Source organism: Pestalotiopsis fici, assembly GCF_000516985.1.
Source record: "Pestalotiopsis fici W106-1 unplaced genomic scaffold PFICI_Scf_5, whole genome shotgun sequence".
NCBI classification, from domain to species: Eukaryota; Fungi; Ascomycota; class Sordariomycetes; order Amphisphaeriales; family Sporocadaceae; genus Pestalotiopsis; species Pestalotiopsis fici.
In genome coordinates, this window is record NW_006917095.1 from 2032935 (window position 1) to 2054813 (window position 21879).

The window sequence follows — 21879 nt, forward strand, 5'->3', positions numbered from 1 at the left end:
AAAAAAAAATAAAAAAAAAAAAAAAAAAAAAAAAAAAGAAACGCCTCAAAGTACTGCACAGCTTGCGCCGGAGACCAAGATGAGTCCGATTCGACGGATAAAGGCAAGTCGGAGGTGCTGGAAATACTGTGTACGTAATATGGAGTCCTAACACCACCTTTTTTAGCATGCAATTCCCCATTTGCGTGCCTCTTTTACGTTATGATTGGTAGAACATAGAACAAATGGCGGGGATCCATTTTGGCAGCCAAGACAGCTTGGCTGCGCCCAAAACCTTGTACCCGTGCAGCCCGTGGTGCTTGCCTTGTTTGCCATTCTAGTGGATACATACCTAGGTACATTGCATTAGGTTATGTATCAATGCATGCTTGCATGGTGATTGATGACTGACGAGAGCTGAGAGCAACGAATCTGTTATCCGTAAGCGAGTGAACCCTTGTCCAGGGACTTCCGACATGCATACAAACCTTCAACGGATGCAGCATGGATTAGGACACATTCGCGCGAGTCGCACGTTTCCCCTTGGTTGGTCGGAGCCTCCAAAGCACTACTAGTGTAGGATGAAAGGAACTATCAGATCAAAGATCATAACATGTACGAATATCAGTGACGACCGCAGGCACCACACACAGTAAGCGACTGGTGGGGTATCGCCCAGTCAAAGTTAGACAGGCACGTACAATGTATAGTTGGCAACTGGGTACCTTCCGATTGGGTTGGATTGTGGCTTTCGTATACAGTAGCTAGCTACAATAGATAAGGCAGGTTGAGCAATGGCTGGCCGCAATCCAATCAGCATCCAGACATCCTTCCACTGCCTAAGGTGCTCGGATTTATCTCTTTATTTCGAACATCGATGAATTTGACTCCGAAACTTTAAGTGCCTAGTAGCTGTGATGTGATTGATATATTTAAAGATTGTACAGTAGTGTTACATGGATACCAATTGTGGGGAAATAATCCAATATCATTAGCCGACACCATATCATAACTGCTATAATCTCCCAAAATCGCGGCAAATGTAATCAAACATTACTTATCCTTGTGTAGTTGGGATATATGTCCATTTGAGCCATACGTAAAGGGATTCTACCTTGAATACAATACTTTGATCATCATCATTGGAGGCTTGTTATGTAACTGCGCCCGGAGAACCCGTTCCCTAGAATTCTTTTTTGTGATTCGTCTTTCCGTAATTCTGTTGATTTCATTCAATGACACAGCAGCCTTCACAGACGGCCTCAATCTCGTCTGCATTTCATGCTTCACCGCGACAGTGACATGAACCGAAAGCTTGGACGCTGAACGGGGGGCGTGGGGTAATTCGCGTTGGACCCGGCAGTTAATAAATGGCCCGTCCCGTCGTACGTGAGGGAGAAATCTATGAACTCTATAATTTCTATTATCCGCGTACCTTGCCATCGGAACGCCAGTCTTCCCAAACAATGTTCTTGATACCACGCTTGAACTGTGTCACGCCATAGCACGACTCAGACCCAGGTGCCAACATGGCATCAAAAACCTCACCGGCCACCTTGTCCAGATTGGTCTCATCGCCACTACCAGCTTCCCGAGCCAGGGTCTTGGTCAGTGCAGCTGCGCGCGGTGCCGCGTAACGCATGTCTTGTAAAAAGTCCTCCAAAGTCCTTTCCATGGAACCCATATCCGAGGCAACAGCATGAATTATGCCTGCATCGTGCAGTGTTTGAGATTTGATGCGTCGACCGGTCATCATGGCCATCCTCGCGAGGCTCACCCCCCATTCGCGCACCAAGTACTTGGAGATGGTGGCCGGACACAGGCCCAGCTTTACTTCGCTCAGGCAAAAGTATGCGGTGCTGAGCGATATCCGGACGTCGCAGACCATGGCCAGACCGACACCCCCACCGAAAGCCGGCCCGTTGACCACGGCAATGGTCGGCTTGGGGCAGGCGTCTATGGTGGCGAAGAAGTCATGGAGTATGGTGTATCGATCTGTAACGGACGTGAAGAGATCCTCTTTTAGATCCATCCCCGTGCAGAAGAAACGGCCGTTGCCTGTGATGATGATCCGGTGCACCGCTTTGTCATCGGATAGCTCTTGAAACAGCTTGATCATATCCCTCATGGTGGTCAAGGTCAGCGAGTTGCCGTGATGAGGGCGATTGAGACATATTCGGATTGTGCTACCCTGACGGGCGACGTCGTATGCTTCATGTCTGCGCACTATTGTCCATGGCGGCACTGCGGGTGCTGCCAATGTGTCTGTATGTTTGTCTCCATCTGGCCTGTAACTCGATTTCTCATCGTTGAAGACAAACGACTTGAGCCACGATGAAGTTGCCATCAGCAGTTGGCTTGTGGCGGATATCATGATTAGCAGTAGACCTCGAGGCACATTCGCGAGCATGCCTTACGCTTGTTTGCATATTGAGATGTAGCGTTCATAGCTGGTTCTCAATTCTTAAGCAATAGAATTCTTCCATAGGATCGCGGCTGGTATTGCAAAAACACTAATCACTATGGCGCTTTTGACAAGCCCGTGGCTGATGTCTACTATCTACGTGAGTGCCTCTTGATGGGCGGCACTCTAATGTTTGGAAACCCCACTATCCATCATCCTTCTAACGTGGGGCGGGTAGCAGTTTTCGCCGAATAGGTAGCTTATTTACAAACCCCCGGCGGATCGGTGTTTTTCATAACAACCCCGGTCAGTCGGCGTTTTCGTCTTGTATTCTTTCGTAATGTCTATACATGTTGATTGCAAGGAGGTACGTGCTGAGGGAAGTAATGCTTACAATGTATAGAATTTAGTCTTTCGTAGGTGGCGCTAGATGCAGCGCCAATCTCAGTCGCGGCAAGATAAAGTATCCTGCAGGAGTCGGCACCATGATCGCCACGTTCTCGTATGGTTTCTATACAGGGATGGATCGTGGCGGCGCAAGGGTTGCAGCTTATCTAGATGGGTTCCTTGGCGAAGCCTCAGATGCAAGCCAAACACTTGTACTGCTCCAAAATGGCAATCAGTACACACGGGTCCCTTGAATCAGGATTCAGGATTACCGACTACAATGTCGGCAGGCAATCTGCAGTGGTCAGCTTACGTATGAATCTTCAGGGCGGGCCCTTGTGCTTGTTGGTCCCATTGGGGTGGCACGGCCAATAAGCTTAGGCGAGCCCCAAACCCCGGTTTGATTCCTTGGCTTTTCGTATACAACTGCATGTGAACGACCGGGGCCTTGTTATACTTGGGTGACGACAAGCAAAACCGTGGTTCACTAATAAAGTTTCATCGTGAGAAGGGCAAGACTTCATAGATCCCAGCTTGCATACATCTCGTCCCTTCATTGGCCTATCAATTGTTGCATTTCGAGACAATCAGGCTATTCAACCACATTCAATGGCAGACTTCTTTGGCTCGAGCGTTCCCTTTGCCGAGCCGCTCTGGTATTCGCGGGTAGGCAATCCCAACTATACCGAGTCACACAGGCGGCTTCGTGATGAGATTCGACGCTATGTTGATACGGAGATTGAGCCCTTCTGTTCTGAATGGGAAGCCAATGGAGCAGTCCCGCGAAAGGTATGAATTTCACAAAATTTGGAGTGCCCTTAAGGGCACTATTGCAACCATTTAAGCTGATTCTAAATATTTCGAATAGGTGCTCGATCGCCACTCGGCTCTGGGTTATACAGCCCTTCTGATTAATCCCTCCGAGACGCGTGAGTATTTGGGAGAAATCAAGCTGCCAGGTCAAGTCCCTCCGGAGGAATGGGACAGCTTTCATGACCTCATAGCCATCGATGAGATGGCCCGTTGTGGCTCTCTCGGTGTGTTATGGGCACTTGGCTGCGGCAACGCCATCGGATGCCCTCCCATCATTCATTTTGGCTCTGCAGAACAAAAGACTAGATGGCTATCTCCTGTTATACGGGGTGATATCAGGTTCTCTCTCGGAATTACAGAGCCTCAAGGTAAGCTATACATTCGCCTTTCTCTTCGATTTGACTTAAGAGACACCAAGTTCTGATGTGAAATCAATCATAATATAGCTGGATCGGATGTTGCCAACGTTTCAACCACCGCTGAGAGGCGCGGCGATGTGTTTGTTGTAAACGGTACTAAACAGTGGGTAACGAATGGTCTTACTGCCGACTTTTGTACGGCTGCCGTTCGGACAGGTGGCAGTGGTAAAAGTGGTATCTCCGTGCTGGTAATTCCTCTTAATGCGGAAGGAGTCACTCGGACGCCAATTCGAAACTCTGGCGTTGCTTCGAGCGGTATGTTTACTACCTAGGTAGTGGAAAAGATAACATCTTTACTAATAATAATCAACAGGATGCGCGTCACTCGCGTTTAACAACGTCGAAGTCCCGGCTGCGAACCTGATCGGCGCAGAGAATGAAGGCTTCAAACTAATCATGCTCAGTGAGTGAAATGACATCACTAGATCCCCCTCATGCCACAAAGTCAACGCTAATCAGAGTACTCCAGGTTTTAACCATGAGCGCCTCTGGATCGCGGGTAATTGCTTGCGTCTAGCTCGCATCTGTCTTCAAGACTCATACCAGCACGCTCTCACGAGACAAACTTTTGGAAGGCCGCTGATAGACCGGCAAGTGATTCGGCTCAAGTTTGCAAATGTAGGCATGCAGATCATGGCCGCATATGCCCTGCTCGAGTCCCTCGTACAGGTCCGAGACAGCACCTTCAAGAGAGCTGCGCACTCGGATGAGGCTGGGACGGGCATTGGTGGGCTTTGCGCACTAGCCAAGGTCAATGCTGCGAGGGCTACCGAGTTGGCGGTACGAGAGGCCCAGCAGATCATGGGGGCGGTAGGCTACACCCAAGACGGCGGTCCCGGTGCTCGCGTTGAGAGGATCAGTAGGGATGTGCGAGTGCTTGTGATCGGTGGTGGTAGTGAGGAGATTCTCAGTGAGATGGCAGTGATACAAGAAAGGAAGGATCTTGTAAAGCTACAGCTCAATTGATATCTCCCTCTCTGGGCTGTTGGACCAGCAATGACAAATTCCATAGACACAATGAGAAACTTCAATTCAAATCTTCCAGCACCCATCAAATCGCACATGATGCCTCCCATCTTCCTAAACCAGACATTATTGTGCTGTAAGCCAACCCGTCAATCGACTATCTTGCATATTGTTTTTTTTTTTTTGTATGATTCATGTATTGAGGATTAAGTTCTTACATGACTAATAGGTCACATACCATACGTAGTATGTATATTTGTGGGGATTCTTTTTATATCTGAGTGGATGCAGCCGCAATCCTTGGCGGGACTCCCCTGGTCATTCGGCGAGTTCGGCGTTCTACTAGTAGCTGTCTCTGTCGTTATGTCGTGTTTCCACATATTCGATTCTAGCGCTCCCGACCATGCATCATATGCATTGAGCTCTCACTTAAGTTGAAAATCGTCATCTATCAGGCTTGCAGTCTTGCTTATGTCCTACTAAGCAGTATCGTCGGCAGATACAGATTTTGTTCCTTTTTTTTTGTCACATCAAGAAGATGTTGGGTGCAATTCTCTGGTGTTGTGCCATTGTTGGCCTTCTCTGGGTCGTCCTGACGCCGTTTCGTACCGGCTTGTGGCATGTTCCCGGGCCGTTTTGGCGTCGCTATTCAGGTATTTCGCATGTAACACTTAACATCTCAACCTGCTGAAATCTAACAACCTGAAAGATATTTTCCAGGTCTTTGATGCATATAATGGCATTACGTGCCGGGAGATTCAACGCTTACACGAAGAATATGGCCCCGTGGTGGCTGTTGGCCCACGAACAGTCATGTTCTCAGATCCCGCCATGATCGATACTGTGTATGCAACTCGCTCGCCGTACCCGAAGGTATGTTATGATGTCTTGTACATTCAATTACCTAAATCCACACCATTGTAATCTTTTACTGACTGTCTCGGTCTAGAGTTACCACTGGCAGCCTTTGCGGACTGAGCTAAAGGGAGTTCACTATCCCAGTCTCATCGCCAGTGAGGACACTCAAACCCATTCGTCTCTCAAGAGACCAATTGCTGGGGTTTATGCCATGTCGAATGTCACCAAGTCAGAAGCCTTCATCAACGAATGTGTGCGCCAGCTTGTCAAGAAACTTGACCAGGACTTCAGGGTTACAGAGCAGACCGTACCTATTTTTCAGTGGATGCACTTTTGTAAGTGGCACTTTCGAGAAGGGGGAGCTACGGTAGACCAGACACTCAAGATTTCCCAGTTGCATATGATACAATCATGAAATTGACTGTCTCTGCGGATTTCGGCCTTATGAGCGGTAAGGCTGATCAAGCCGCCATGTTCAAGGGTGTTGATGCGGCTCAGACATATAGAGCCATGGTATGTTTCGCATGAAGGCTTGAAAATCGACCCCAATTTCGACTAACTTTACTGAAAACCAGGCCGCGGCTATGCCTTGGGTTCACAATTTGCTCAAAGAAACCCCTGTGACGAGCGTGTTTCAGAAGCGAATGGGGTCATTCCCGGCTCGAGCTCGTGAACTCATCCAGGCGAGAAAAGACAAAGGTGCTGTCAAAGGCAACGACCGAGAAGACTTGCTTTCTCAAATCATGGATACTAAAGAAAAACACCCACAAGTTGTCAACGATCTGGTTATGCATGGATATGCTACGACGCCTCTCTTGGCTGGGGCCGACACCGTGACAATCGGCTTGACATCGATTGTCTATTTCGTGGGAAAGCACCCAAGAGTTGCCGCTAAGCTGCAGGAGGAGCTGGATTCTAGCGGACTTACCATGCCACCATCGTGGGCTGACGTCCAAAGTCTGACGTATCTCGACGCAGTCATCCGGGAATCGTTCCGCTGCCATCCCATTGGCGCCATGTTGTCACGACGGGGTGTCCCACAAGGTCCTGGCCTCACTCTTGAGAATGGCCATGCTCTGCCACCGGGAACAGCCGTAGCTGTTTCGGGTTGGGCCACACATTTCAACCAAGACGTTTATGGCAGCGATGCGGCGGACTTTAGGCCGGAACGCTGGTTGAAAGGTGCTAGTGAGAGTCAGGACGACTTCACCGAACGCATACGCAGAATGAACAAGGCAGACCTGACCTGGGGCCATGGCGACCGAGCTTGCATGGGCAAGAACATTGCCAGATGCGAAATGTACAAGTTGATGGCTACCTTGTATTCCATCTTTGACGTAAGATGACCCCTTCCCCCTTCCCAGACATACTATGCAGAATGCTTTCAGAAGCAGATGATTAATGTTATATCAGATCAAACTAATTGATCCCACAATGACTTGGAAGATCAAGGAGACGGTACTGGCAAAGCAATCTGGTGTGGAGGCAAAGATTACGCTTAGACCTGGTGTTAAGGTAGAGGCGCTTGTATAGCGAGACAGAATATAGGAGAGCATAATAGACATCAAATAAACCCTTCATTCACCGTACCATGAGTCTCAGGCAGTTATCAAAATTACAACAAAATCTGATCCTACTTTCCGCATCTTATTTACATAACCTTGAAAAGAAAATTGCTTATTTTCAACTAGTATTTATTACATAGCATGTTTTACGGTTATGGAGTATTAAATCCAAACTATTTTAACATTCTCTTCGCTAAATGTTTAATATTGAAACATTACAACTTTCAATAAAAGAATACTTATATATGAAAACATTTTCATGATTACTTTATCAATAAATTTATTAAAAACATAAACCTTATAAGATAGATAGCTTTACAAAAGAACCACGCACTTCTCTCCTGCAAACTGGCCATTCTTCACCATTTCCATTCCCTCCGATATGCGTTCAAGTCCCCCCTCGAGCGTGCGAGCAGGATGAGGTCGCAGTTTGCCGTCGGCGATCAGCTCCTGCGCCAACCTCCACAGTTTCTCTCCATAAGCACGGAGCTCGTCGCTCGGCGGCCGACCGTACGGCGCCGGCCACGTCGAACCGTCACCAAAGATGGAGGGCCCCAGCACCCAGTCGCCCTTGACGGTGCGTCGCGCGGCGGCATGCTCCGAGTACGGGTCCAGCGAGACATACTTGCCGCCAGCGCGGCCGAGTGCGGCATAGCAGAAGGTGGTTGTCTGTACATTCGTGATACAGTCTAGTGCGTATCGTAGGTTGTTTTTGGTGTAAGCTTTCTACAAAGTGAAGGGCGGGATTAGTTGGTCAAGTGTCCTCAAATTACGTTGTCCCCTTCACGGAAATGGTCCACTCACAATTCTGGCCGCGCAACCTGGTTCTTTGTAGTCAAAAGTCTCCTCGGCACCATACGATTTGACTTGTTCCGAGTTCTTGGCGGAGCAAGTTGCAATGGGTATCATGTTGATCCTAAGCGTTTGGTTAGTGTCACGATCCCTTCAAGATACATTTTCCTGGTAGACGGAGCTATTCTTACAATCTGAGTAGCTGTATCGCGATAGTTGCAGTCGCGGTGCTGCCTCCATACACCAGAACGTATGCAGGCTTCTCCACTGGGGCGTCAGGCAGAGGCAGTCCCAGAAGCTTCAGAGCTATACCCGCAGTGCTGATACCTGCGCCAAATGTTGCACCACTGGTAGTGCTGATCGAGGGCGGCAACTTTGACCAGACTCTGCCGGCTGAGATATTGTACTCCCCAAAAGAACCACGGAGAGGCTCGTTGGCGTACATGGCATGTTGCGCTCCGCAGACCCTATCGCCTACAGCCACCTCGGTGACATGCTGCCCGCGAGCCACGACGGTCCCGGCGTAATCAGTTCCCAAAATGCCGCCAGCAGTCACAAAGGTGCCGCGCATCTTGGTGTCGCTGGGATTGATGGCCACAGCTTCAGTTCGAACGAGGAATTGATCATCCTGGAGTGAAGGCAAGGGCACATCCTCTCGTATGCGCACATGGTCTCCAGCTTCTATAATGACGGCGCGATGTGTTGCCGGAACGCTCGCAGCATCATTACTGCCGTTCGATGCCATGTCGAATGATTTAGTCCTTCAAACAGTTGTCCTTGACTTGCACAGATAATTCAGAATAGCTTCACTACTCATCTGCTCAAAAACGGCCTGTTTTATTACTAGAAACCGACTGCTACGACCGAAAAGGTAGTGCATACTTGGTAGATCTACCTACGTCTATAGTAATGTATTGTCACGTGCGACTTTACACCGAATCGGGTCACGGTACCTGCATAGTGGGAAGCACTGGTCCGCAAAGCATGAATATCCAAGCACATCATAAGAGGGTACTAGGATTTCGACGATCGGCATCATGAGCCACAAGCCAGGGTTTGCACTGAGGATAGGGTAGAGTATAGAAACGTTCTAGTGCACAGCATATCCCAGCTATAGGATCTGACGGACAAAATGCTGGTGGAGAAGACGGTCCCTCGGGTTATCAGACTAGCGGGCCGTCAGCATTGCTCCACGCTCCCCCACTGCCAGGTCCATAACCTTGTCGACTCAGGAGTCAAACGCCGATTTGAAAACGCCGATATGACCAGCAAGGATTCATGACTCCGATTAGATCGCGTTGACGGTATAGTGTCTACATAAGCATTACAAGCTTTGACCAATAAAACGCCTCTGAAAGCTTGATCGTCTACCAAGACGGGCGTTGTAGTGACGCTTGGGGGAATTCTCCACAATTGCCAAACCCACTTTGCGCCCTTCAAAATAGAATACTTCTTATCGGGAGTTCGGATCTGCATAGGAAGCCTGCCAAGCCTGCAGTGGCCAGATCCAGTCAGCTTGTTCCACCAGACCAGGTGAGGTTCGAAAAGACCAAGATAGGCTGCTTCATCAATCAATAACAATTGTAGATTACTCAGCACTACCGTGAAATGTGCTTGTGGTGGCCGCCACCTGAAGCGATGGTGGAAGCTAAGCTGCTTGACTTCTAGACGGGAGTCCTGTGTTCTCTTCTGTTCCATTTCTACGTGGAAAGACTTCCGTAATTTCATTCTATACCGAAGTCGGCGCTTAGATGTACGCATCTCACACACATCTGACATCAAAGCGACAAAGCCATACAGACATTGCTAAGTGATCGAATTCCAAACCACCAAATTCGCAGCAGAGTCATGTAAGTCAAACGGATTATAGCTACTATCGTTGGTGTTAGCTAACCACTGGTTGGCTTGTATAGTCAACATGTCCGTAAAGCACAAAAAGGTCCTCCTCTGCTTTCACGGCACCGGCTCCAAAGGCGCTATTTTCAATGTACAACTGGCGAGGATCTGCTTTCTATTGGGAAGCGAGTTTGACTTCATATTCCTTGACGGTCCATTGGAGTGTGCTGCCGGACCCGGCGTTCTACCCTTTTTCGCGAAACAAGAACCTTACTATTGTTGGTTTGCCGGCAGCGGCACCACCATCGACGAGAGCATGACGAGTATCATCGCCTCTGTTGAAAAGTCCATTGCTGGATGGAAGGCTGCCAATCTTGATGCCGAGGCGGAGATTGTTGGTGCCATTGGCTTCTCCGAGGGTGCTCTGACGCTGTCGCTTCTCCTGTGGATGCAGCAGCAGAATCTGGTGCCCTCACTACCACGCCTTTCATTTGCCGTCATGAGTTGCTGCTTTTTCCCTGTAGAGGCATCAAAATGGCTTACTGCAAAGGCAAACGCTCAAGGCGAGTCACAGGCTTACATCAATGTGCCTACGATCCATGTCCATGGCAATAGAGACTTCTGTCTCGGACGAGCACGGAGACTGGTACGGAGTCATTACAAGAGCGAGAATGCAACGGTGTTGATGACAGAGGCGGCGCATCACCTGCCAACTAAAAAGGATGAGGTGGACAATGTGGTGGACCATATTCTACGGTTGTCAAAAGCTACTGCCATCTGAGCTAACAAGAATTTTACATGAGTTTGTCTTCCCACATTAGAGATATGCAGCGATACGTAGAAACATTTAATACGAAAGTCAATTGATTGGATACACACATAGTTAGATATCTTTGACAGCGTAACAAATGGAGATGATCATCTACTGTCAATGCAAGTTTATTCTCATGGCATTTCAGCAAAGCTACAGATCACGAATCTAATGTTGAAGAGTGGCACTTTTTCACACCCCCCTCCGTCAGCTTGCCCTGTTGCATTACGTCGACGTGAAGGAGCCAGCCAGATATGTTTGCGTACCGTAATTGCGAGCCAAAGATTAGATACCCTGTCAGGTACCCACTGGGATTCTTAGTGATGGAACTGTATACAAAGTACTATGACGGAGCATAACTCGGCATCACCAAGTGTGCACAAAAGCAAAAGTGCACGAGTCAATCATACTTGGCAAGAACAAGATACTGAGGAAACACCCAGTAAGACCCCGAATACCAATTCGGCACGTTTCACAATGACTGCTGATTCGCTGCCAGTGTCTTGGAAACGCCGAACGCAACGCTGATCTATCAGAACCCCGCCAAATTTTGATATGGCATATAACCTTGTAGCGTCTTCCTTCAGCTAGCGTGCGAAGACTAACAATAGCGCCTCGCCCCGATGTTCAGCCCACGATGTATCCATCAGCATGGTTGTAAGATGAGTACTTGGATACGTTGCCCCGTATATGTAAGCCTCGAATGGTCTGGGCAACAATCTAACCTCATTCAGTTAGTAAACGTATCTTCCAACTCCACTTTCAGAGTAGATGTATACAAAAGTGTTTACGTGATATCACCGATTCAACCACTTTTCACATGTATTCGTATGGCCTCGTCATTATGTAATACTTCTTGACATAGAATTGCATCTCTTGGCTGCCTTGGACACCGCAAACAATAGGTACCACCAGCTCCGAAAGGGCGGCTGGTGCTGGAGTTTCTTCCAATTAGTAAAAATTTGACAATTTGCGGGAAGTAGAGATGTGATGAGATAGTCGGAATGCATAGTAGACCAGGTCTATTGCTCGAATGTAAGACTCGGTTATTCGTTACACATACTATTGACTTTGTGACGCCCAAACGTCCTCTTGCACGCACAGATCACCGCCACTCAATCCTCCGGACATGGGTTGTAAGCGGTGGAGGGGCAGTCATCCTTCGCGGCTATCTCAGATACCACACTCCACGGGCCCAATCGCCGTGTGTCATCAACAGGGATACTACACAATACCGGATTGCGAGCCGTGTGGGCCTGAATTTGGGATGAGGCAACATTGATAGACGTATAATCAAACAAAAAAAGATATTACTTGGCTATATGAAGTCCTGTCACGATACGACATGGTCTTGAGGATTGATTCATTCTAAGTGTAGTCTACCGTCACTCTCTACGAAATAGACATCTGTTCAACCAGTCTACTAGGGCACATTACATTCTCAACAATCTCACATAAACACTTCTTCTCAAGGACAGAACCGCAACTGGTTGAAAGACATTATCCACAAAGCTATCATCATTCAGCTTTGCCGTCTGCTCACACGCGGTTGAGCATATCTGATTACATACAGATACGGCTTTCCGATAACACATACCACCCTCCAACTTAACACATTTACTCAAGATACTATGCCGTCATCTACTTCCCATCTCAACGAGCCCATCGCGGTCGTTGGTAGTGGCTGCCGCTTCCCTGGCGGAGCCAGCAGTCCCTCCAAGCTATGGGATCTCCTCAAGAACCCGAGGGACTTGTCGAGAAAGGTGCCAAAAGAGCGTTTCAACGTGGATGCCTTTTATCACAAGGATGGATCCCACCACGGGCGTACCAATGCCCAGTACGCCTACTTCCTGGAGGATGATCCGTACACCTTTGATCCGGCCTTCTTCAACATTCCGCCGAGCGAGGCAGAGACGGTCGACCCACAGCAGCGCCTGCTGCTGGAAACGGTGTACGAGGGTCTCTGTGCCGCCGGCTTGAAGATGGAGGACCTTCGAGGATCGCCTACAGCCGTCTATGTAGGCATGATGCAGCGGGATTTCCTCGATCATCAAAACTACGATTTAGACGCCCTGAACACATATGCCGCCACGGGCACATCGGCTTCGATTCTATCCAACAGAGTATCCTACGTCTTTGACTGGCATGGTCCGAGTATGACGTTTGATACAGCATGTAGTTCCTCCCTCGTTGCCGTCCACCATGCAGTCGAACAACTGCGGACAGGGTTGAGCAAGGTAGCCGTGGCCGCCGGCTCCAACTTGATCTTGGGCCCCGTTCCATTCATCTCTGCCAGCAAACTCAACATGTTTTCGCCGACCGGTCGATCGCGGATGTGGGACGCCGCGGCAGACGGCTACGCTAGAGGCGAGGGTGTCGCCACGGTTGTGTTGAAGACCCTTAGCCAGGCTATTGCAGACGGTGACCGGATAGAATGTGTTATCCGGGAGAGTGGTATCAACCAGGATGGCAAGACTGCGGGAATAACAATGCCAAACTCTTTTGCACAGGAGGCTCTCATTCGCCAAGTCTACGAACGCGCAGGTCTGGACTTGACAAAGCCAGAAGACCGCTGCCAGTATTTTGAGGCCCATGGAACTGGTAAGTTTCTTAACGTCTAATAGGAAGGCATCCCTCGCTGACAAGACATTATAGGTACTCCCGCTGGCGATCCCCAAGAAGCGCGTGCCATTTCGTCGGCATTCTTTGGGGAAAGGCAACGCGGCGCCGATGAGGAGCCTCTGTACGTAGGCAGTATCAAGACCATAATTGGTCACACGGAGGGCACTGCTGGCATTGCAGGCTTGATCAAAGCCTCAATGATCATTCAGAATGGTTCTCTGCCACCCAACATGCTCTTCAATGAGCTCAGTGAAAGAGTGGCTCCGTATTACACGGATCTCGAGGTTGTCACCAAGCAGCAGGCTTGGCCGGCGCTGAAGTTTGGCCAACCGAAGCGTGTGAGTGTCAACTCTTTCGGCTTCGGTGGTACCAATGCGCATATCATTGTCGAGTCCTATGAGCCCAAATCAATTTCGCCATCTATCAACACATCATCACCCCTGCTCGCTCCCATCGTCCTCTCGGCACATTCTTCTGCATCCCTCAAGGCGGCCATGGTAGATCTGAAGCAGTTCGTTCAGGCTCGTCCCGACTTGAGACTGGAAGATCTCGCATGGACAATGCTCAAAAAGCGATCGAATCACCAGATCCGTCATGTAATCTCAAGTCAGTCAGCTCAAGAGCTTTGCGACGCCCTTGAGCGGGACGCCACCGCCGTCGAGGGTAAGAACTCGATTGCAACGAGCTCTGACGTCAGAAAAAAGCCAGAGATACTTGGAATCTTCACTGGCCAGGGTGCTCAGTGGCCGGCCATGGGCAAGGCTTTGTGTCAGATTCCTTATGTCCGTACTATCATTTCGGAACTCGATGACTCGCTCCAGAGTCTACCAGCCGAGTATCGTCCAGAGTGGAAGCTTATAGACCAGCTGCTGCTCGAAGGCGAGGAATCAAACGTGAACCAAGCCGCCTACTCCCAGCCTCTCTGCTGTGCCGTCCAGATTGTCCTTACAAAACTGCTACTAGCATCAGGCGCCACATTCAAAGTCGTTGTGGGGCATAGTTCAGGTGAGATTGCGTGTGCTTTCGCTGCGGGCTTCATATCTGCAACCCAAGCAATTCGCATTGCGTATCTCCGTGGCCTTACTTCCAAATACGCGAGTGGGCCGAACGGTGTTGAGGGGGCGATGATGGCTGCAGGCACCTCCTTCGACGATGCGACAGAGTTGTGTGCTCTGGAGACATTCGAAGGCAGAGTTGGTGTCGCGGCTAGCAACGCACCTGAAAGTGTCACACTTTCTGGAGACAAGGATGCAATCTTGGAGATACAGGAAATTTTGAACGAGGAATCAAAGTTCAATCGCATCCTCAAAGTCGACAAGGCTTACCATTCGCATCATATGCGTCCTTGCGCGGACCCGTATGTCACGGCTCTCAAGGCCTGTGGGTGCGATACTTTTAACATGGAAGCCACTCCATCCGCCATATGGATCTCTTCGGTGTTTGAAGGCCACATCATGACACCTGAAGACCTCAAGGCAGAATACTGGAGCGACAACCTGCTCTCACCTGTGCTGTTCTCCTATGCCATCGAGCAGGCGCTAGTGAAACATTCGCCATTCGATGTCTGCATCGAGGTCGGACCACACCCGACTCTGAAGGGCCCAAGTCTCCAGACAATAGAGAACTGTGCAGGATCAACCCTGCCATATACCGGATGTATGGACAGGAAAAAGACCGACACGGAGGCCTTTTCGGCGTGCTTGGGCTACCTTTGGTCGCAGTTTGGCTCACCTGCTATTGACATTGACCGTCTCTTGGGCAGTCTGTCACCAGACGGTGATAATGCAGACTTGTCAAAGGAACTGCCATGCTATGCCTGGGATCACTCGAGATCATACAGGAAGGAGTCCCGTTTGCTCCGTCAATGGCTTGGCGGCGACCGACCTCACCTTCTGCTCGGCAAGCGTCTGCCCCAAAGTAGCCCAATCTCCAATCAATGGCATAACTTCATTCGGCAGCGAGACATTGAATGGCTCAGCGGCCACTCTTTGCAGGGCCAAACGGTGTTCCCCGGTGCGGGCTACGTCGTTATGGGTATGGAGGCTGCCATCAGTGTTGCTGGCGACAAGGAGATCCAGCTATTAGAGGTGTTGGATCTCGACATCAACAAAGCTGTGACTTTCAACGACGAGAATAGCATGGTTGAACTCAGCCTTTCGCTGACCCTCGACTCTTCGCAGACCACAGATGACTGCGCCACCTACCAATTTGTCATCAATTCTTCCCTGGCCAGAGAGACTGGACTGTCGAGCTCGGCTTCTGGTACGCTTGCCGTTACATACGGACCAGGGGCATCGGATACTCTTCCAGCTCGTCAACAAGACCCTCCTCACCTGAATAACGTCAGCATTGACAGATTCTACAATATGCTCTCGGAACTTGGATACGGTTACACAAAGGAGTTCCGTGGTATCAGCAACCTGAAGCGTGGCGACAGCAAGGCCCGAGGATCTCTTGATTTCCATCGTCTGACTGATGGCAATCACAACATTGCAATGCATCCTGCCACGCTCGATCTTGCCTTTCAAAGTTTTATCGGAGCATACACTGCGCCGGGCGATAGACGCTTGAGATCACTCCTCGTACCCACCGGCATCGCTCGTATCGCCTTCAACCCATGGGTGGCTGGTCACATCAATGGCTCGTCAAAACAAATTGACTTTATCTCAACCAGCGCAGCGAGTGTCGGTAACGGAGTGGAAGGCGACATTGAAGTATTTGACCCCGAGTCCGGGGCCACCATGCTTCACATTGAGGGTCTTAGCTTCAAGCCCTTCTCTCCGCCGACGGCCGCCGACGACCATGAGATGTTTTCGAAATGGGAATGGGCGCCGATCAACACAGATGCTCTGCTTGATGACAGCAAGTACCACGCCACTGAGCAAGACAAGGCCGACGTCGAGATCATTGAGCGTATCACGTACTGGTACATCAAGTCGTTCATTGCGAGTCTGGAAGCAGAGGATCGCGAGAAGGCTCCCTTCCATTTCGTAAAGCACATCCAGTGGTGCGAGCATCAACTAGCTGAGGCCAAGGCAGGTCGCAACGTCTGGTGGCAGCCAAGTTGGGAAAATGACACGAAATCAGACATCGAGCAACTGATCGAACAGTAAGTACTTACTTTCCCCATCTCAATGGTCGTGGACCTAGTGTTTATGAGCTGACACGACCAAGGAATCGGTCTCATCCCTTTGTCCGACTCATTCAAAGAGTTGGAGAGGGTGCCCTGGAGACCCTGCGTGAGAACCGGAATGCCTTCGACCTCATGGATCACGATGGCTTGCTCACTGAGTTCTACGGAGGTACGGTAAGTTACGGTCACTCATACAGCTATTTCCAGATGCTGCTCGAGCAGATCAACCATCGTCATCAGAATCTAGACGTTCTCGAAATTGGTCAGTTGAAGTATTGATACTCCGGATCCAAATATCCGCTCACATGTCTTAGGCGCTGGTACCGGAGGTGCGACGCGTGTGTTCCTGAACGACGACCATCTCTCGTTCAATAGCTACACATTCACCGACATCTCAAGTGCTTTCTTCGAGCAAGCCGGCAAGGAATTCGAGCGGCATAGCGAGAAGCTTATCTTCCAGCCCCTCGATGTTCGCCGCGATCCAAGTGAGCAAGACTTTACGCCAAACTCGTACGATTTGATCATAGCATCAAATGTACTCCATGCTACTCCTCGCCTCGAGGAAACCTTGTCGAATGCTCGATCTCTATTGAAGCCCAATGGTCGCTTGATAGTCATCGAAGTCGCTCACTACGAGCACACCCGTATTGGTTTCATCTTCGGTCTGTTCCCTGATTGGTGGGCTGGTCACGACGAAGGACGTGTCCTCGAGCCATTCATCTCCTATGATAAGTGGGACACTGTACTCAAGAAGTCTGGCTTTTCGGGCATTGATAGCCGTTCTCTTGACCCAGACAGTAGAGTATTTCCCAACGGTGTGTTCATGAGTCATGCCGTTGACGACTTGGTGCAACGACTTGACGCGCCACTGTCGGCCCCTGCAAAGGAATCGTATCCTCCATTGGTCTTCGTCGGAGGCTCGTCCCCCAAGACATCGGCGATTCTGGATCAGATCCCAGATATTCTCGCGCCTCTAGGACGCGAGTTCACTACAGTCCCAAGCATTCGGGAGATCATTGACTTGGACTACCAACCAGGATCCACGTTTGTCGTGCTGTCCGAACTGGACGAGCACACATTTGCTGGGCTCGATGAAGAGCAGCTGGATGCATTGCAAACCATTTTCAACGCTGCAATTCACGTCTTGTGGGTTACAGAGGATGCTTGGTGCAAGAATCCTCAGCAAGCCATGACGATTGGACTTTTGCGTACTCTCCGTATGGAATATCCGGATATCGACATTCAGGTACTAGATGTCGACAAGGCCGAGAACTTGGACCCGAAGTTCCTGGTTGAAACCGTATCTCGACTTGAAGATGCCAAGAACTGGCAAGAGAGCGGCCTACTTTGGACGCAAGAACCCGAGTTGTACCAGATAGGGGATAAGATCATTGTCCCTCGCCTCAAGCCAGACACCGAAAAGAACAACCGGTTGAACTCGAACCGTCGTGCAATTCTAGCCGACATGAACCCTAGCAAGGATGCATTGCGTTTCGAGAATGATGGCGAGGAATCCTTCTTCCGGCATCTCGAGGAGCGTTTTGTGCCCGACGCTACGGAGGAGTCCTTTATCAAGGTTCAGGCGCAGTACTCCTTGGCCAAGGCCCTGCGAATTGGTCAATCGGGATTCTATCATCTCATCCAGGGCAAAGATGTTGCGACTGGTGAAGTTGTTGTGACGCTATCTGAGAACAATGTGTCTTCACTCCAAGTTTCTCCAAGTCGGATGGTCAAAGTCAAGGAGACGAATGCAGCAACGGTTCTTCCAAGCATCTTTGCGGAACTAGTCGCCAGCAGCATGTTGTCAAATGTCGCTCCTGGTTCATCGATCCTCGTCTTTGAGCCACCTACGCTGTGCATCGATGCCCTGTCCAAGAGAGCGGAAGCGGCTGGAATCGTCATCAGCTTTGCATCCACCCAAGCAAACCCATCAAGTGGCGTCAGATGGATCTCATTGCACGAGAAGGAGACCTTGCGCAGCTTGAAACAGAAGCTCCCCCGAGACATCAACCTGCTTTATGATCTGTCAAGCGATCAGAGCGAAGCCAGCCTTAGCCAGCGACTTGCCCGACGCATCCCTGCCGGCTGCTCGGTTCGTCACAGGGACTATCTCTTCCAAGATACCACAACACCAAAGTCGGAGGCAAATGCAGATAATGCACACAAAGTGCTAGCAGAGGCAGTTTCTAGTTCAAAGGAGATCTTGATTGATCATAAGGTGTCGGTCCTCAAAGGCAGCGATATGTTGCTTGGAAATGCCCTGAGCATTGACACGTTGATTGATTGGGGATCAGAGCAAATCATCCCTAGTCGCATTAGATCGATGGAAACAGACACCATCTTCGTATCTGACAAGACGTACCTGCTTGTTGGTCTTGCTGGTGATCTAGGTCGCTCCATTGCCCGCTTCATGGTTGAGCGTGGCGCACGCCACATTGTTTTGTCGAGTCGCTCGCCCAAGATCGACCAACGATGGATTGATGAGATCACAGCACTGGGGGCTATCGTCATGGTTCTGCCAATGTAAGAACTGCTCTGAGTGATTAATGAATACCTGATGCTGACTCAACTTTAGGGACGCCTCAAACGAGACCTCTGTAGACCAAGGTCTCGCCAAAATCCGCGAATCAATGCCACCAATCGCTGGAGTAGCTTTCGGACCACTTGTGCTCCAAGACGTCATGTTCAAGAACATGGACCTGCCGATGCTCGAGATGGTGTTGGCACCAAAGGTGGACGGCGCTCGTCTCCTCAGTGAGCGCTTGTCTGATCCCGCCCAGCCGCTTGATTTCTTCGTCATGTTTTCATCCTTTGTGATGGTTTCAGGAAATCCTGGTCAGGCAGCCTACAGCGCTGCGAATGCGTACACACACGCTCTGGCTCAGAACAGACGTTCCCGTGGCATGGCGGGATCTACCATTGACATTGGTGCCGTTTTCGGCGTTGGTTTCATCGCAAGAGCGGGTCGTGAGCACGAGTACGATGTAGTGAAGTTCATCTTCGATGAGGTGAACGAATGGGAGCTGCATACTCTCTTTGCAGAGGCTGTTGTGACTGGTCGCAACAAGCAGGTCACGGACATTGAGGTGATCACCGGCATGCCGTACATGGACCCCGCCAACCACGACAGGATTCCGTACTTTGACGATCCTCGATTCGCATACTTCAAGCTTTCTGACCGCCGCGCCAAGGGTAGCAATGCTGCTGACGCAGTCGGGTCTGTCAAGGATCAGCTCCTCAAAGCAGATAGCATCAGCCAAGTCCGTTCGATTATCACTGATGGCCTTTGTTCTCGGATCCGGGGTGCATTACAGCTCACAGAGGCTGACGACCTCAGTCTCACGACTCCGCTAATTGATCAGGGTATCGACTCCCTCAGTGCGGTCACAGTCGCCTCTTGGTTTTCCAAGAATCTGACTATCGACATCCCGCTATTGGAAATTCTTGGCGGTGCTTCGGTCAACAATCTCGTCGACTCCGCAGTCGGCCGATTGTCGCCGGAGGCCATTCCCCTGTGCTCCGATGAGTCTCGTGCTGAGGCAGACACAGTAGAAGTTCCTCAGATTATCGAATCTTCAGCTGTCTCTGACGACTCGTCTTCCTCGTTCGCTGACCACAGTGGCGATTTGACGCCACTCTCCACCCTAGATTCCGCCAGTGTCCAGGCCACGGAACGTGAGGCACCTTTGTCTTTGATACAAGACTACGCTTGGAAACAGCTTCAACTCCCCTTGGATCCGCAAACTTTCAACAGCACTATCGGCATGTACATGCAAGGCACTCTCAACCTTGAGCGCCTCGGCTGGGCGGTGAAGCAAGTACTGCAACGCCACGACGTATTCCGCACAGCGTTCATCAAAGACCCAGCCGGTACGGACGTTCCGATCCAGTTCATCACTGACTCGTCTCGAGTGGAGTTTGAGACGATCAAGGTTGCCGATAAGGCTGCCGCAGATCAGGGCTTCAAGGACCTTGAGAATTACAAGTACGACCTGGAAAAGGGAGACACGTTCAAGGTCGTGCATTACCAATGGTCACCGACTGATCATCTTCTGATCATTGCCTACCATCGCCTTGTCGGAGATGGCTGGACTACCGAGCATGTCTTCGTTGAGATTGGTCAATTGTACAGCGGCGTCAAGCTCGAAACTCCTCCGAGCTATGCCGACTTCGCTATACGCCAGCGCAAACAGCTCGAGTCTGGAGCGCTCAGCAAAGATCTCACCTACTGGGCTGACCTCTTCAAGCAATCTCCCGCCAGACTTCCAACACTCAATGTGCCGGAAGCCAAAGCAGCCGCAACAACAACGGCTTGGTCGGAGCACGAGGTGTCAGCTCGTCTTAACCGCATGATTGGCGTCCGTATCAGGGACCGCAGCCGGAAGCACAAGGCGACACCAATGCACTACTACTTGGCTTCGTTCCAGGTCTTGCTGGCACGTCTGACTGGCAGCACCGACGTCGTGATCGGCGTTGCAGACAGCAACAGGTCCACGCTCGCAGACCAAGCGACCATGGGCTACTTTGCCAACTTGCTACCAGTCCGCCTGCCATATGATTCGGACAAGATCTTCAATGAGGCGCTCTCCGAGGCCAAAGAACAGATGCGCACTGCACTTCTGCACAGCGCCGTGCCATATGGTGCCCTCGTTGAACACCTAGGCTTGCCCACGCCATCTCCCAAGGACGCGCACTCGCAGGCGCCATTGTTCCAGGCTGTCTTTGACTACAAGCAAGGACAGGCGGAAAGCGGAAATATCGGAGATGCCAAGATTGTTGACTCGCGCACACCGCGTGCTGGATCACCATATGACATTACGCTGGAGATGAGTGATGACCCTACCAAAGCACCGTTGATCACGGTGAAGCTGCAGAAGGAAAAGTATGGACTTAAGGACGCGGAAGTGGTCATGGACGCATATTTGTCGATCCTAAGTATCTTCTCGAGGAATCCGGCGCTCCGAGTAGAGGATGGAAGACTGGATCAAGGTGCCAAGGCGAGGGATTGAGGCACGAAGCTTGAGGAGTAGAAGATGTGTTGTTCGATCATAATGGTACTATACAATTGGTTACCAATAGACAAATAAATTTTGCAGTTGAAAAAATCACACCTCCAATTAAATATCTTTTTTGTTACTTGGATTAGTAGTGCATACGTCTTGGAGTGCTGTTCCATCTACTGCATCATGGGATTGATCATCATATTCTTCCCACTTGCATTCGCTACCAGGAATGCATGTGGGCTTCGCAGCCTCAGCATAGACAGCTAGCCGGCAGATGTTCATCGCGTTTGG

The 21879-nt window shown here is 50.2% G+C and overlaps 5 protein-coding genes across 5 annotated transcripts; 3 read left to right on the forward strand and 2 right to left on the reverse strand.

Moving 5' to 3' along the window:
* Window positions 1-1402: 1402 nt before the first annotated feature.
* Window positions 1403-2353, reverse strand: PFICI_07937 (uncharacterized protein; the record flags this gene model as incomplete). Its single annotated transcript, XM_007836518.1, has 1 exon — window positions 1403-2353. The coding sequence occupies one exon, from the start codon at window positions 2351-2353 to the stop codon at window positions 1403-1405; it is 951 nt and encodes a 316-aa protein (XP_007834709.1).
* A 1026-nt stretch (window positions 2354-3379) lies between these two features.
* Window positions 3380-7359, forward strand: PFICI_07938 (uncharacterized protein; the record flags this gene model as incomplete). Its single annotated transcript, XM_007836519.1, has 12 exons — window positions 3380-3559; window positions 3639-3951; window positions 4030-4257; window positions 4316-4405; window positions 4472-4912; window positions 5015-5104; window positions 5198-5214; window positions 5689-5841; window positions 5918-6161; window positions 6221-6339; window positions 6402-7163; window positions 7240-7359. 12 exons carry the CDS (start codon window positions 3380-3382, stop codon window positions 7357-7359), a joined length of 2757 nt encoding a protein of 918 aa, XP_007834710.1.
* A 347-nt stretch (window positions 7360-7706) lies between these two features.
* On the reverse strand, window positions 7707-8928 carry PFICI_07939 (uncharacterized protein; the record flags this gene model as incomplete). Its single annotated transcript, XM_007836520.1, has 3 exons — window positions 7707-8117; window positions 8196-8307; window positions 8375-8928. 3 exons carry the CDS (start codon window positions 8926-8928, stop codon window positions 7707-7709), a joined length of 1077 nt encoding a protein of 358 aa, XP_007834711.1.
* A 1173-nt stretch (window positions 8929-10101) lies between these two features.
* On the forward strand, window positions 10102-10800 carry PFICI_07940 (uncharacterized protein; the record flags this gene model as incomplete). The annotated part of the gene is made up of 1 exon (XM_007836521.1): window positions 10102-10800. One exon carries the CDS (start codon window positions 10102-10104, stop codon window positions 10798-10800), a length of 699 nt encoding a protein of 232 aa, XP_007834712.1.
* Window positions 10801-12461: 1661 nt separating this feature from the next.
* PFICI_07941 (uncharacterized protein) lies at window positions 12462-21594 on the forward strand (the record flags this gene model as incomplete). Its single annotated transcript, XM_007836522.1, has 5 exons — window positions 12462-13431; window positions 13486-16561; window positions 16627-16847; window positions 16900-19108; window positions 19161-21594. 5 exons carry the CDS (start codon window positions 12462-12464, stop codon window positions 21592-21594), a joined length of 8910 nt encoding a protein of 2969 aa, XP_007834713.1.
* Window positions 21595-21879: the final 285 nt, after the last annotated feature.